The 15,922-nt window shown below is 39.3% G+C and overlaps 2 protein-coding genes across 4 annotated transcripts in view; both read right to left on the reverse strand.

The window, feature by feature from the left end:
• LOC135103729 (prenylated Rab acceptor protein 1-like) overlaps nucleotides 1-9,157 on the reverse strand; it is a 45,745-nt gene extending 36,588 nt beyond the window's left edge. The window contains exon 1 of one of the 3 annotated variants that reach the window (XM_064010386.1): nucleotides 8,973-9,157. In XM_064010386.1, coding sequence (XP_063866456.1) covers nucleotides 8,973-9,142 — 170 coding nt within the window. In that variant the 5' untranslated portion in view covers nucleotides 9,143-9,157. Of the gene's footprint in view, nucleotides 1-8,456; nucleotides 8,708-8,972 lie in introns of those variants that run through there. The other 2 variants (XM_064010387.1, XM_064010390.1) reach the window with 2 other exon arrangements.
• A 919-nt stretch (nucleotides 9,158-10,076) lies between these two features.
• LOC135103306 (uncharacterized) lies at nucleotides 10,077-12,527 on the reverse strand. The gene is made up of 2 exons (XM_064009336.1): nucleotides 12,377-12,527; nucleotides 10,077-12,164 (listed from the first exon to the last, which is right to left on the reverse strand). Exon 2 carries the CDS (start codon nucleotides 11,530-11,532, stop codon nucleotides 10,702-10,704), a length of 831 nt encoding a protein of 276 aa, XP_063865406.1. The 5' UTR covers nucleotides 11,533-12,164; nucleotides 12,377-12,527; the 3' UTR covers nucleotides 10,077-10,701.
• Nucleotides 12,528-15,922: the final 3,395 nt, after the last annotated feature.

The raw sequence follows: 15,922 nt of genomic DNA on the forward strand, positions 1-15,922 counted from the left end.
GCCAGTCCCAGGAAAGGGTCCAAAATGGTAGTAAAAAATTGAAGGATAAGTGTCTTGAAACCTCCCTCTTGAAGGAATTCAAGTCATAGGAAGGTGGAAATACAGAATCAGACAGGGAGTTCCAGAGTTTACCAGAGAAAGGGATGAATGACTGAGAATACCGGTCAACTCTTGCATTAGAGAGGTGGACAGAATAGGGGTGAGAGAAAGAAGAAAGTCTTGTACAGTGAGGCCGCGGGAGGAGGGGAGGCATGCAGTTACCAAGATCAGAAGAGCAGTTAGCATGAAGATAGTGGTAGAAGACAGCTAGAGATGCAACAGTGCAGCAATGAGAGAGAGAGCAGAAGACAGTCAGTCAGAGGAGAGGAGTTGATGAGATGAAAACCTTTTGATTCCACCCTGTCTAGAAGAGCGGTATGAGTGGAACCCCCCAGACATATAAAGCATATTCCATACATGGACGGATAAGGCCCTTGTACAGTTAACAACTGGAGGGGTGAGAAAAACTGGCAGAGATGTCTCAGAATGCCTAATTTCATAGAAGCTGTTTTAGCTAGAGATGAGATGTGAAGTTTCCAGCTCAGATTATAAGTAAAGGACAGACTAAGGATGTTCAGTGTAGAAGAGGGGGACGGTTGAACGTCATTGAAGAAGAGGGGATAGTTGTCTGGGATGTTGTGTTGAGTTGATAGATGGAGGAATTGAGTTTTTGAGGCACTGAACAATACCAAGTATTATATATATATATATATATATATATATATATATATATATATATATATATATATATATATATATATATATATATATATATATATATATATATAGACACACACACACACACACACATAATTACATCAGATCTAAACACTCTAAGGTATTCATCAGAGGAGAAAAAGAAGGTGCTGGTGGACCAGCCTAACACCATCACGGTCTACAACACCAACATGGGCAGTGTGGACCTCCTAGACAACATGGCGCTTTGCTATTCCATCACAACCTGCAATCACAAGCGGTACTGGATACTGCACAATTGGTTTTTGAGTGTGTCTTTTGTCCAGGCATGGCATCTGTACTGTAAGGTGGGGAAGGTGATAGGTATCCAAGACAATGAGAAAATGCCTTTCTTGACCTTCATTCGGTCGTGTGTGAAGATGATGGCAGTTCACTATGGTGAGAATAACACCAGATGCATCCACACTCTTCTTATCCTCTCCCCCAGCACTCTGGCAGACATTAGGAAGGACAATGGGAATCACCTAGTGGTCAAGACACCTGACAGGAAAAATGTAAGTAATAATTGTAGAAAGAGGACCCTGTACAGGTGTCGCAGATGCAACATGGGTCTTTATCCAGACTGTTTTGAGGCCTACCATCAGTGATTCTAACAACAAACTCACCAGTGTACTTGTAACTTTTTTTTTTTGTCAGTAATGGAACTATTACTTTGGGTTTCTTCAATCTTTGTTTTTTTTCCATGTTTCCATGTAATTGTGCTCATTTCTAATGGACAATAAGACTGAATTTGTAAATTATTACTGGAATATATAAAGGAAAACAAGAAAACTGTCAATTTTATTTTGGAGCTTAGGTGAGTTTCTTCCAGAATAGACAAAATTCCAGAGTTATTCAGATTACATAAACATATATTTTCTAATGAAGTGACTAACATTTTGTACCAATTTTCAGTGCCTGCAGCAACACATCACAATTTGCAGGTATATTCAGGGGCAGTGCCTACGCGTACTTTAAAGGAAGTATATTTTTCACCCACTTCCAATAAAAAAAAAAAAAAAAAAAAAAAAAAAAAAAAAAAAAAAAAATTATCCATCCTGACCCTATAGACACCATTTGTACCAAATTTCAAGAAAATATTCAAATGGGATCTATGACAAGGCACTAATGGGTTAATGTGAGAAAAAGAGTAAAAAACATTGATAACAATAGAAAATTCAAAGTTGTGGACATATTACAATAGCCATTAAGCTCTCAATTCATTGACCATCTAGAAACATAGTTTGCTCAGTTCAAGACCACATGAACAACATAAGAAAAGATAATCTTAAATGACATATCACAAGTCTATGGGAAGTTAAAAAAAACTGGTAATTCCTAGAATGAAGGGAGTCACATTCTCCTCAAGATAGCAAATAAACATAAATACACAAGATAGATTTCTGGTGAGAAAAAAAAAGTTAAGAGGAAGTACCATTTTTTTCATTAAAGAAAACAAGAAAGTATCAGCATTAATAGTCAAACAAATGTAGAGTTTACCTGAGGACTTTGGTCTGAATTTCTCTTCTTCATCATACCAAGGATGCACCCTCTCTCAGTACATTTGAAAATAAACTTAAACACAATCTCCTGGACTCCTATTAGCCAGTGTCTAATATGATTACTATCTTCTCTTATCAATCTATTTCATCATTATCATTATCCACTTGTTTCTTAGAGCATCTATTATTGCAGCGGTCCTCAAACCTTTTCCCAAGTGACCCCACTTAGAACTTTTCAATCCTTCAAGACCCAAAGTAAAGAAAATGTAAAGTGGTATGTAAACATTATTTTGTAAAGAAATTAAATGCCTCCTCCATTTTCCTAGTCTTACCTAAGCTAATGGGATAATGGACAAACAATTAAACACAAAATCACTGAATAACAGGCCAGATAGCTTAGTGAGTGATGGCCTCAGGCCCCACTACCCACCAGTCCAACATTTGCATTTAATACAGGAGTGATTCCTATCCAATCCACCACTAGTTCAGACTCAGGGGGAGAGACGATGTTAGAAGAGAATGAATGAACATTAAATAAGTATTTTAGACTGGAATGCCAAGAAATGGAAAAGAGTATACAAAAATTATCTAACATTCAAGGTGAAAACCACACAAACGCGTGCACACACACACACACACACACACACACACACACACACACACACACACACACACACACCAGAACTGGAAAAATTAACATATGAAGAGAGATTTTGGAAAATGCCAGTCCCCATAAAACTGCAAAGTAACAAGAGTTGACAAATTTAGTTTTAGAGGTATCTCTTTTGAAACAGTCAAGTCATAGGAAGGAAGAAAACAAAAATGGTAAGAGAGCTTACTTGTGAAAGAGATGAACTCTTGCATTAGTGAGGCAGACAGAATGGAAGTGAAAAATAAATAGCATCTTGTTCAGGAAGGTTGCAGAAAAGGAAGATGCATGCAGTTGGCAAGTTCTGAAGTGCAGTAATCAGGAGAATAATAGTGAAACACAGTGAGATGCAGCATTGTGGCAGCAAGAGAGAGAGAGAGAGAGAGAGAGAGAGAGAGAGAGAGAGAGAGAGAGAGAGAGAGAGAGAGAGAGAGAGAGAGAGAGAGAGAGAGAGAGAGAGAGAGAGAGAGAGAGAGAGAGAGAGAGAGAGAGAGAGAGAGTCAAGACAATCTGTTATAAACTAGAAGAAAAGCTTTAAAAACTCCACTCAGATTTTTTTTTTTTTATGTAGGAAGGACACTGGCCAAGGGCAACAAAAATCTAATAAAAAAAAATGCTCACTGAAATGCCAGTCCCATAAAAGGGTCAAAGCAGTGGTCAAAAATTGATGAATAAGTGTCTTGAAACCTCCCTCTTGAAGGAATTCAAGTCCTAGGAAGGTGGAAATACAGAAGCAGGCAGGGAGTTCCAGAGTTTACCAGAAAAAGGGATGAATGATTGAGAATACCGGTTAACTCTTGCGTTAGAGAGGTGGACAGAATAGGGGTGAGAGAAAGAAGAAAGTCTTGTACAGCGAGGCCGCAGAAGGAGGGGAGGCATGCAGTTAACAAGATCAGAAGAGCAGTTAGCATGAAAATAGTGGTAGAAGACAGCTAGATATGCAACATTGCGGCGGTGAGAGAGAGGCTTAAGACAGTCAGTTAGAGGAGAGGAGTTGATGAGACGAAAAGCTTTTGATTCCACCCTGTCTAGAAGAGTCTAGAAGAAGCTAAGGACAGCTGCTATACATGGCAGCAGTACTCCATACTCTGTATGAAGTTAACAGTTGGAAGGAGGAAAAGTACAGGTAGAGACAACATAAAACACCCAACTTCACAGAAGTTGTCTTACCAAGAGAAGAACAGTAAATATCCACTTGAGATTTTTGAGGCCAGTCTGAATCAGAGGTTCTCAAACTTTATTGTTTACTGGTGCAGTAATGATATATCTTGGACTTTTGACAGCACACCAACTCTACAGTCAGTGTAGTGTATACCTATCCATGAATATTATGTGGTGCATTTGGAGAATAGTCGTGGTACAAAGCTGCAGTGCACAGTTTGAGAATCACTGCTCTGAGTTATGGTCAGTGTAGGGAACAGGAATAGTTGAGTGGATTGATGAAGGAACTGAGTTTCTGAGACACTGAAAGATTTGCCCTCCCTCATTTGGGGATGACAGAAAGATCAGGACTTAGGCATTCTGCAGCTTCTTCATGTGATCTGTTTAATTCCTGATAGGTTGGACATCTGGTAAATGATGATAAATGCAGGTTGGTCATCAGTGCAACAAAGGAATGAATGAGAAGTTCAACTGTGATACTTTATGAACAATGGGAACAGAGTGGGTGATAAGATGGAGCTCTGTGGAACATATGCCACAGTATACCATGCCTCCCTCATCATCTTCCATCACTCATTAATTAATCATGTCAACATTTAATAATTTTGGTTTGGTATTAATGTAGTTTTTTGTTGAATTACATCAATAATGGGGAGTTTTCGGAACTAAACCGCTAGATCTCGTTGCTGCTCATCTAACTGCAAGAAAGAGAGCTAAAATATTGTTGTAATAAATCCCAGGTGCGTAAATATGCACAGAACATTGATCATCATGATACTATTGAAATGATGTATCAACTTTTCAATATCTGGTATGGATAATATTGAGAGAACGTGGTCAAATTAATTATTTTTTTGTGTGATTATCGAGTAAACTGCTAGCATTATCTTAAATAAAACATATTACAAGTATAAAAACTATTGATTTGGACAATGAAAAAAATAAAAAAATCACACTGTACTATATAGTATGACACAACCTACTCAGTAACATCATGATATATGGCTCTTTTTTTTTTGTGGGGATTTTAGCATCCCTCTCACGAAGCGAGCAACAAGGCAAACTAGTCGAGAACCAAAACAAACATCTCTCAGGCGATCCTTGAGTGACGGGAGAGGAATACAGGAAACTTTTTCACCAGTTTTGTAGTGGAGATGGGCACCGCAGCAACATTCAACTTCTTGTCCAACAACGTGTTTCTTAAGTTCAACCAGCGCGGCCAAGTCAGGTGTTTGTTTTGGTTAGAGACACAGCATTACTATTGCCAGGACACTCGAGTTGCCAATTTTTTTATTAAAATTGCCGTTTCCATAAACTAGGAAGATCTATGTAATTTGGACTTTTGACTGTCACAGACATGTTGCCTTTATGTTTACTGTCATTAAGACGTTTCCAGTCAAGAGTGTATTTATTTGGAAATCTTAAGATGACCAAATAAATCTAAATGCCAATTCACTAGAAAATCAACTTATATACATTTGTTCATGAAAAGAGTTTGATTTTACTCGTGTTACTACTTAGAAGGGATTACATAGAAAAAATATATTATATAAGCCCATTGCATCATGTAAATAGAATAACACTGTAGGTATATCTGATATTGCTTGTATGTGACAGAAGAGTTTGCATCTGTGCTGCCACCTGGTGACAACCACTAGTTCTGAAAACTCCACATTATTTTCAAAGAATTCATGACTACATTGTACTCATACACAAATTAACAGCATTTCAGTATATTTGTATTCATATGAATTTAAAAAATTTCCATTCATATTTGTATTCACTCCATCTCTGGTGTACATGTAGATACTGTATAAAAATTCAGATGTACTATCTATGTCCCTGAGCCTGATAAAAACCAATATTCCAAAAAAATTAAGTCAAACTTATTAAGATTTTACTGCCATGAATAAGTTAGAGTTCAATAACCAGTGAAAGGTATAATGCAAGAGGGAAAAATTAAAAAGAACAAAAAACCCAATTACTTAAAAATTTCAAAAGAACTTAGACAATTTTCTTACTAGAATCTAGACCAAGTGCTCAAACTTAGAGGATGAAAGTAGCATAAACAGGACTTGGAGGATGTCTTGGAATCAAGACAAAAACCAAGAGGGAAGACACCCATGGAAGTAATTGAAAAAAAAAATAAATAAAATAAATAAATAAATAAAAAGTCACCAAAGGCCTTATAAAAACAATATAAATAACAATGTAAACAAGACAGAATGTAAAAAATTAACTGTCAAAGATCTCCAATAAGGGAAAATTAAAAAAAGATTAAATAAAAAAAGTGTGAATATGCCAAAAAAACAAAAAAAAAGTGTGAATGTGAAGTTAACAGAGAACACCATGCATTATTAGCAAACAATTGTATCATTATTACTTTTTGATACACAAGGTGATTACCAAAGAAGTGATCAAGGTAGCAGAAATATTATTTATAAATTCATATACACAGAAGTAATGATAAGCAAAATGAAGACCCCATGACAGAAGCAATGAAAACCAATGCATTACATGTGTACTATATGTAAGTAAAATGTAAACAGTAAAATTAATGAGCTCAAGCAAGGCAGTAGGTGAAGAGAACTTGTTCCTTCTAAATTAAACAAATTTATTTTTTTCCAGAAAATTTAATGGTAGGTTCCTTACCTAAATGGTTAAGACTAAGGAGAAAAGGCACATTCAAAGAACAAACCAAATCCTTGGAAACAGCCACTGATTGCGGAGGCTATACATGGTGTAAAACTTTGGTTATTCTTTATAAGTCCATGTCGAGTACAATAATGAAAATCATTATACATAAAACAGGTGGCCTTATTATAAAAGTAAAATTTGGAGGAGCTGTGTTTAGTACTTCTGTCATCCATGAATCCATGAATATGGTGTGTTCAAAATGTTCTCTAGGTCTAGCAATCCCCCCAACTACTTCAGTAAATAATCTATGAGTAGCAGCATATTAGGGATTCATTGTGACTACAGAACCTTACTCCAATCATGTGCCATAATTTCTTGGGGTCACTTACTTACATGGCTAGCAAAACTAGGTACAACGTGGTAAATCTGTGAGGCTTATTCTCTTTGGGGGAGGGGGGAGGGATCCCACAGAGGGTGCAGCGACTCTTAGCTAGGTTAGATTACATCGTTAGGTCCTGAGGGAGATGCAGCTCCCAGTTAGATTATTAAGTGAGATTAGGTTGTTAGTAATAGGAGGAGCAGTTCCCATCTTCAAGATGAGAAGTTATTAGGTTAGATTATTGATTTTTCCAATTTTGGCAGTTGTGAATGACTTGCATCTACTTTCCCTCTTCTCCAAAAGTTTCTGATCCCTTAACAGACCCAATGCTTCTTTGAAGGGTAAGAGGGACTATCAAGGTAGAGGGAAACACTGATTTAAGTAAATTTTTTACAATAGGACTAAACTGCATTTTGAGTACAAAATTATATTTGTTATTGTTTTCATTGTCATAGATGATTTTGAGTACAAAACACACTGAAACACGTGCTACCACCATTTAACACCACGAGTTGCACCAATAGGAAGTCTCTATAAGTACCCATAAGCTGCGCGGGCAGGTTAGGTTAGGTTAGGTTAGGTTCCCCACAGGCCCCCAAGCTTGCTTGAGGGATTGGGGGGCTGTGAGTAGAGATTGGGGACATTGGCTTAAACTATAAATTTACCGTTATTTTCACCAGAACATAATACATTATGGTATAGCTGAATAATAAAAAAATAAAAAAAATGCCAGGTAAAGCACAATTCCCTAGTGTTGTCACTGTCTGGTGCATTCCTTTCTATCCTATCTTATAGCAACTTTTTCAAAATGACTCATAAAAAAAAAAATTACAGTGGCTGTTACTGTCATCACAGATAAACAATCTGAATTATAAGATTTCTTTATTATTAGTACCTGTCATTTACACACACACACACACACACACACACACACACACACACACACACACAAAAAAAAAAAAAAAAAAAAAAAAATGGCTCTTGAAACTTCCCGACACAAAATCGTTTTGTTCAGTTTTCGTTGAGGACATCGTTAGTTGTTCTCAGCAGTGTTGTAGGTAATAATGACAACCAGGTGAGTCAAGGACACTGGTACTGTCACAGTCCCATTGTAGGGCAGGCAAGTCAAGTTACACATGAGAATTACTTCTATACCGTTACAACTAATCCATCGCAGTTGCATTTTAATCTTTTTACATTTCGTGCTTCAGCTATATATAAGAAAAATAATATTTTTTAAAGCACTCTATTAATACTACATTTATGCCAGTGTGTCAGTCATGGCAGGAAGTTAACTCAGCCGATTTAAAATGTGAAGCTAAGCAACTAAACCATTTCAAGGTTTTGGTCTCACCCTGCCTTGGAAGAACTCGTAAAATTCTCAGGAGCAGCAATATCCCCAGATATTTCAATTTCCACGTCACCTCCCGGGTCTTCAGACATGTTGGCCAACCTTGTTTACAAAAGTACGATACAAAATAGCATCAGCCAGCAGCGTAGTGTTGGAGATACCTTTGAAGAGCTCCAACCCGCTACACTACGCCAGGTGTTCTTGTCTACGTGGCTTACTCACACGTCTATAACCCGCAGCCTTTGGTTTACACCACTGCTTCCTTCTCAACAATTTCAGTGTTATTTCCTTGATCATTTAGCTGAAATTTATTAAATCTCTCTCTCTCTCTCTCTCTCTCTCTCTCTCTCTCTCTCTCTCTCTCTCTCAATCTGGTGAGATGTCATGTTAAACTGTAAAGATAATGATAAGCTATTGGTGATTATTTATCGCTGTGCCTCTACATCGTACGTACATTAATACTCAGAGCACATTATTATACTAATATATATATATATATATATTGAAACCTATACCCACCAGCAGGCAAGGGGGGTCCTCACACCATTGCGGGGTTCCAAGCGTGAGGGTCGGAGAGGACTACCTGGGCGCTTACGGCTGCGGCTCTGACTCACAGGGTCACCCTCAGTGAAAACAGTCACACATACTTCTCCTTCTGTCCATACATTACACAACAGTACACAAGTCATCGTGCAATACAGTCACGACACAGGGGCGTCCGGCATTCGCACTGTCAGTCAGTCACACGCAAACTCTACTCACACGTCACACACACACACACACACACACACGGTCATCCTCGTGACCCCAGACCATCAGAGGTCAGCCTGTAGGCTTGTGTCAGCTCTCCTCCCATTAGTGTTGCAGATAACGGCGCCCCTGAACAACGAGCCACACAACGCCGCTAACTAAATCAGCCATACATGTACTCATAAATTATGTATTTGCATGAGGCTACCTCATACACACACAGCATGCTCATGTGCTCGCCTGTAGGGCTGTTATATATATATATATATATATATATATATATATATATATATATATATATATATATATATATATATATATATATATATATATATATATATATATATATATATATATATATATATATATATATATATATATATATATATATGGTGACGGTGAGAGGTACCATACTGCTAGTGGAAAAATATTCATAAAAAAAAAAACAAGAGAATAAGTAATAGGAAAGACAAGGTGTGGAATATATATATATATATATATATATATATATATATATATATATATATATATATATATATATATATATATATATATATATATATATATATATATATATATATATATATATATATATATATATATATATATATATATATATATATATATATTGATAGGCTTTCGTTATGACAAAGCTTTTAAGGTTTATTTTTTAAAATTTTCCAGTAACAGACATTTACAAAATTTTCAATTTTCTGTATGGAGCCTCACGTGGGAGTAAAGCGTATAGGATATATAACCTTATTTATTTATTTATTTTATCAAGTCAATAATGTTATAAAACTATACATTTAAGACTCTAATGTTACTAAATAAAACAAAAGTTTTATAGAAAAAAAAAAAAACAACCTCTTAGAATCTCCATACAAAATCTCTTCATGTACTCTTATAAATATGAATATAAATATGAACTTTATGATTCATGCAAGTCTTTGGATTTGAGCTTAGCAGATTTATATATTTCCTGCTCACAGCACATTTGCCTCAATACTGGGGGAATGGAAAATGTCCTTCACCTGCGAACTTGCCATTTACCTCATGTTGTACTCTAGTAAAGGCACATTGAACTTTACAATTCGTGCAAGTCTTTTAGTTTGACCTTTAGCAGATTCAAACAGCATCCTTATTATATTTTCCTGCTCACAGCTCTTTTATCCTCATTATTTGGGAAGTGGAAGGTGTCCTTCATCTCAGATGTGTCACTGATTCGCAAAAGTTAAATGCTGTATGCTCCACTTTCCTAAATATTGAGCACTCTGCTAACATAATAAACTCTTGCACCAACATTTCAGCCTTCCTCTATCTCCATCTCTACCAAAACATAGTCTCCCTTGGCTGGATCTCTCTGCTGGAAAGGTGAAGGTGTAGATAGGCTTACTTCCTCTTCTTGAACCTCAACTGAGTATTCGGAGCCGTTCAGCTCCAGGGTAACTCCAGTGTCCTCCTCATCTGAGCTCTCTGGGATGGCAGCCACCTTCACTTATTTTGCCCTCTTCTTATTATTACCCTGCTCTTCTGACTTCATGTTCCTCCCAGCTTTATCACGGAGATCTGAGATGGCCTCTTCATTCTCAGTCACAATGCAATACGATCCTTCTTCCCTCTCCTTCCAGGTGGTTGTCCAGGTGCCTTGGGAAAAAGATCGAATGGCCTCTGGAATGAAATCCAGGCCTGCTTTGGAATAGGATGGAGCTGTGCTTGTGGTTGGAGTTGGAGCTGGAAATGGAGTTGCTAACTGCAATGGCATGGCTTCAGAGTGCTGCCTACCAGGTGTTGCCTCCAAAGCAGGATCATCCGAATTTATTGAAGAACAAGTTGTTGAATACCCTCCCTCATCCTCATGAGGTGCATCCCTAATTGCCTCATCCACTGACAGTGCTGTTCTCTCGCTGACTTTTGCTCCCAAGAATGCCTCGTCAGTGAAGATATCATCGCTTATAGACCAGATACCAGTGGCTGAAAAACCACTGAGAACGTTGGTGGGTGTGTATGCCTTGATCCATGCCTTGAAGGCAAATTCTGGCAGCATGTGCTCTGTGATGTGCGTGTGGGGGTACATCAAGGTGTAGTCAGTGACGATAGTTCTCAGGCAGGACTTGAAAGGGGCAAAAATACTGATGTCAAGGGACTGCAGCTTATCATTGGTGTGTAGAGGCAGAGTGATTATAACAATGCTGATGGCATATTCAGTGGTATGTAGTGTCATGTGACACTGCATTATCCAGAATGAGGAGGATCTTGTTGACTGGGGAGCAGAATGTCTTGGCCTGCACATGTTTGAGGGTATCCAGAAAAGTCCTCGTTCATCCATTCATTCTGATGTAGGATAGATACCCTTAGCACCATCAATGGTATTCTTCATGAAAGCATTATTCCATTGATTTCTTGGAATTATGAATATTGCGAAGGTAATGTCCAGCAGCATTTACAGTCCCCACAAAAGTTCACGTGAGATCTGCGAAGCTACAGGTTGGCCCTTCTCACACACAACCTTCATGGGCTTCATGATGGCTGACAGGCTGCTCTCGACAAGGTTAAATATGCTATCAGGTGTAAACGAATACTTTTCCATGGCAGAAGTATAAGCATCGAAGAAAGCCTTCACTGATGTCCTGTTGAAAGCAATGGCTCTCGCAATTGACAACCCCTCTGGCGACTTCAGTGTCAGTTCTTGATGCCACTCCATGAAGGCCTAGTACCAGTTATGGGTTGCTGAATGGCCCCTCTATCTGGCTTCAGGAATTGCTTGCGAATTGCAGGCCACTGCATACCTGTAGGCAAGCTTCCTGAATTCAGTTCTAGGCAGGCCACATAATGTTTTCGCGATCTTGATTATGTATGTTGAGAGGTGCTTCTCCTGTGTCTTTGTCAACAATTTCTTGGCATTCTTCAATGGGACGAAGGTAGAACCATCGGATATTATCCTTGACCGCTTGAATGCATCTTGTAATAAAGAATTAATAATTAATAACAGGCTAATAGCCTAACAATAATGTATATTTCTTTTTTAACTAGCTGTTACCAAGAACAACTATAACCTATTAATCAAAATAATGATAATAACTATCCTGAGATATTATAAAAAAAATTATATTAATAATGATATTAGATTACCATGAAATAGTAGCCTAGAGAGCTTTAATAACCTTTCTTACCTGTAAGATCATGACCTTCACGCCAAAACGATTGCATGCTGCTCTTATGCAGCGCTTGGTCTCCACCCTGTAGTTGAAGGCTTCCTCCAGTGAAGTGCAGTCTGTCTGATGAATGCCCTTGGAGATGAACTTGCGAGGCATGTTGGAAGAGTTCTGAAATAAATTAAAGAACATGAGCTAACTAGAAAAAAAGGGGGAGCAACAAAAAAAAAAAAAAACTAATATATATATATATATATATATATATATATATATATATATATATATATATATATATATATATATATATATATATATATATATATATATATATATAATATATATATATACAGTGCTCGTCATAAACATTGTCGCCGGAGAAAACGGTATCCGTTTGAAGGATCAAAACGCGCGCGCTTTTCTTGGCGGGCATCAGGTGCTTTAAATTTAATTATTACATAACTGTCATCTCAGCCTGGATGTCGGGCAGCTTGCAAAGGCGGGAAGTGATCGGCCCCTGTCAATCACTCCGACTGGCGGGCGTTCCGTCGCTGTCCTTCCGCGCTACCCCCACCCCAAGACTGGCTTGCAGTTACTCTGCTGTTTAGCCGTTTTCCTGGACAATGGTGCGCTACCAGATTTTGTCATGGGATGACATCGCAGCCTCAGCTCTCCAAAAAACTATCTCTGACCAGACGGGTGTCAGTGTCCGCCAAGTTCAATGATACGTGAAGCGTATGGCTGAACTCGGCAGCAACAACTTACCCGCCAAGAAGAGAAACACCCGCAAAATTTCCCTGCGAACCCTGAGAGTGGTACACTTTGAAGTCGAACGTAATCCCCGAATATCTGCTAGGAAAATCAGGGAAGACAACTTGGGATTGCAGAGTAATGTGTCTGTGAGGACATTATTGCGCCGCATCCACGACGACCTCCAGTATCTGAGCTATGCAGCGCGGCCCAAGCCTGTGGTTACTGTAGCCAGCAAGAGAAGAGGCTTGCGTTTTGTGAGAGGATGAAAGACTGGACCATCGAGCAGTGGCATGGCGTGCTGTGGAGCGACGAGTCAAGATTCACAGTGATAGCCAGCAGTCAAGGTCGTGTGTACCGGCGTCCAGGCAGCGATCTCCTTGACCCCCACTACACTGCTCCTGCTGTCAGATTCCCTGATTCGTTGATGGTGTGGGGATGCTTTTCCTACTAAGGGGTGGGGAGCCTCGTGGTGTTACCAAAAAACACCACAATGAATCAGGGGAATTACCTCGAGCTTCTGTGTGACCATCTACCGGGGTCTTTCGAGATGTGTCAGGCCTTCACCTTCATGCAGGACGGTGCACCGTGCCATATGCTAAATCAGTGAAGCAGTGGCTCAGAGACTGCCAGTCTTCTTAAGACTGGCCTGCTAATTCCCGGAACTGAACCCAATAAAAAAATTTGTGGGCGGTAACAAAACGGGAGTTACGCAGTAAAGACTGTTCAACTGTAGCCAAACTCCAAGCTGCACTTCACCACCTTTGGAGCACATTCGGCCCTTAGCATCTCATGGTGCTTGCAGACAGCCTTCCGGCCCGTTTGGAAGAGTGCAGGAGACGAAAAAGGGAAGCCAAGAAAGTATTAGTTGTAAGCTCAATAAATTTCTTTGGATGCAGTACATGTTTATATTACCTGACGCAGCGTGGGAGAGGGGTGCGACAGTCATAGTTTCTGCCAAATAATTCTGACCTTGCTTTATATGGTAGCATTTTAGCCGGAGGTCTATGAGGCATTGGAAAAAACTCCATGACAACCAGATTGAGTTTTATTGATGTTAGCTTCTAAATGGCAATTAGTTTTCAAATAAATTTTCTCTCTTCTGATTCACAATGATGTTTTAGAATTTAGTTCGGTTACCTTGTAGTTGTGGGACCTCCTATACCGGGAACAATAATAATTAATAATAATAAAATTTAGATGAATATGTTATAACAATTAATTGGTGCCTCAGGGGTTTACCTTAATTTTTGGTAAAACAAACCCCCCCCCAAAAAAAAAACATCCTAATTGTGTAGGTGTTACATTCAATTGTATGTGTATCACTCGTGTTTGACTACTACCTTACCAAAGAACAATTTCCCTAATCTATTTACATTCTAAATTTTATTTTTTGCCCCCTCAAAAAAAAAAAAAAAAAAACTAGCAAAAGGAATCTTACATCCTTCTCTCTGTGGACAGCGCTGTCAATTAGTCTGACACAAATAGTTAATACACATGGGTATAAAAATAGTTATTTTTATATGAACAACCTTTAAACATTCCAGGATTTCGGGCCCTGATGAACGTACCTATGGACAACGATGTCAATTAGTTTCTGACGCCGAAATAATAATAATAATAATAATGAAAGAGAAAAGATAGGAAGGGGGAAGTGGGGATAGTGGGAAGAATAAGGGGGTGATAAGAAGGGAATTGTAGTAGGAGAAAAAGTCACTGGGGCTTGACCCAGGAGCAATTTAAATATTTGGTTTCGTTATCAGGGAGGACGTACCAAATACTACCAATGGAGACAAGATATGCTTATGTTAAGTGGCAAGGGAGACAAAGTCCTTGTCAGGGGAAGCAGGGAGAGACCGACACCAACCGAGCCAGCCAAGCGCAACACAGCCACAGCTATGGACGCCGCCCACGCACCCAAGCCCCGGGGCCGAACCCTGCATAAGCTCGGAGCCAGACTATCCAGAACATTCACCATCAGGATGCGACAGGAAAGATGAGTGAAGAACAGGCAGAGTAGAAAGTGTTTTTTGTGCTTTTATTGGTTTTCAAAGAAGGACAGAGGAAAAAGTACATCCATATAGCGGAGGGACCTACAGTTTTACGTGTGTTCCGAACCACGGATAGTAGTAGAGTGGGTTGGTGACGGCAGGGATATGAAAACTTTATTATATGATGTAGATGTGATGGGTGAAAAAAAAAAAAAAGCGGTGTCGGTCCTTTCTGGTTGTAGAGGAAGCCTTGGTCTTCTGGCTCGTCCTGCAAAAGGCCAACCTGCTAAAGAAAAGAAAAAAAATGTCGATTTAATGAATTTGGTGTTATATGCATGGTGGAGGGTGAAGGTGAGGACGGTTTGTGATAATAATTGACGTGATGGTAGGGTGTGCATTGACAGAGGCTCGAAAGACTCCCTCACCGCAGTTAGGGGTCAGATCTACCGCCATCTGTTTGCACGCGGTAAGTCGCCGGTGGTGGGGCATGAATGGGGATTCCTGCATGGATGCTTCCAGGGCCCCGCCCCACCATCTCTTGACTACCTTCCTGCCCAGCACTTGCCGCACCCAGCTTTCTGTGTGGGGGGGTGAAGTGGCTTCCACTGGATGGTGTGGTTACCGTCCCTGTCATCAGTACTGGCCGCTCCATAACTGCCACGGAGGGTACTACTACCGGAACGTCATGCCGATGGCCGGGGACCCCATTGCCGTGACATCAGTGGGAGGAGTGCGGTTCGTGCTGTCCCGTCTCTCTGGGAGTGTTCCGGTGCCTTCTTGAAAAACCTAGGCTGCGAGACGAAAAAAATAATGCATAAAAACAAAA

The sequence above is a fragment of the Scylla paramamosain genome, chromosome 9, assembly GCF_035594125.1.
Source record: "Scylla paramamosain isolate STU-SP2022 chromosome 9, ASM3559412v1, whole genome shotgun sequence".
Taxonomy (NCBI): domain Eukaryota; kingdom Metazoa; phylum Arthropoda; class Malacostraca; order Decapoda; family Portunidae; genus Scylla; species Scylla paramamosain.

Bases quoted from the DNA above. Each gene is read 5' to 3' on its own strand.
- LOC135103306 (XM_064009336.1), bottom strand. From the start codon at position 11,532: ATGGATGAACGAGGACTTTTCTGGATACCCTCAAACATGTGCAGGCCA.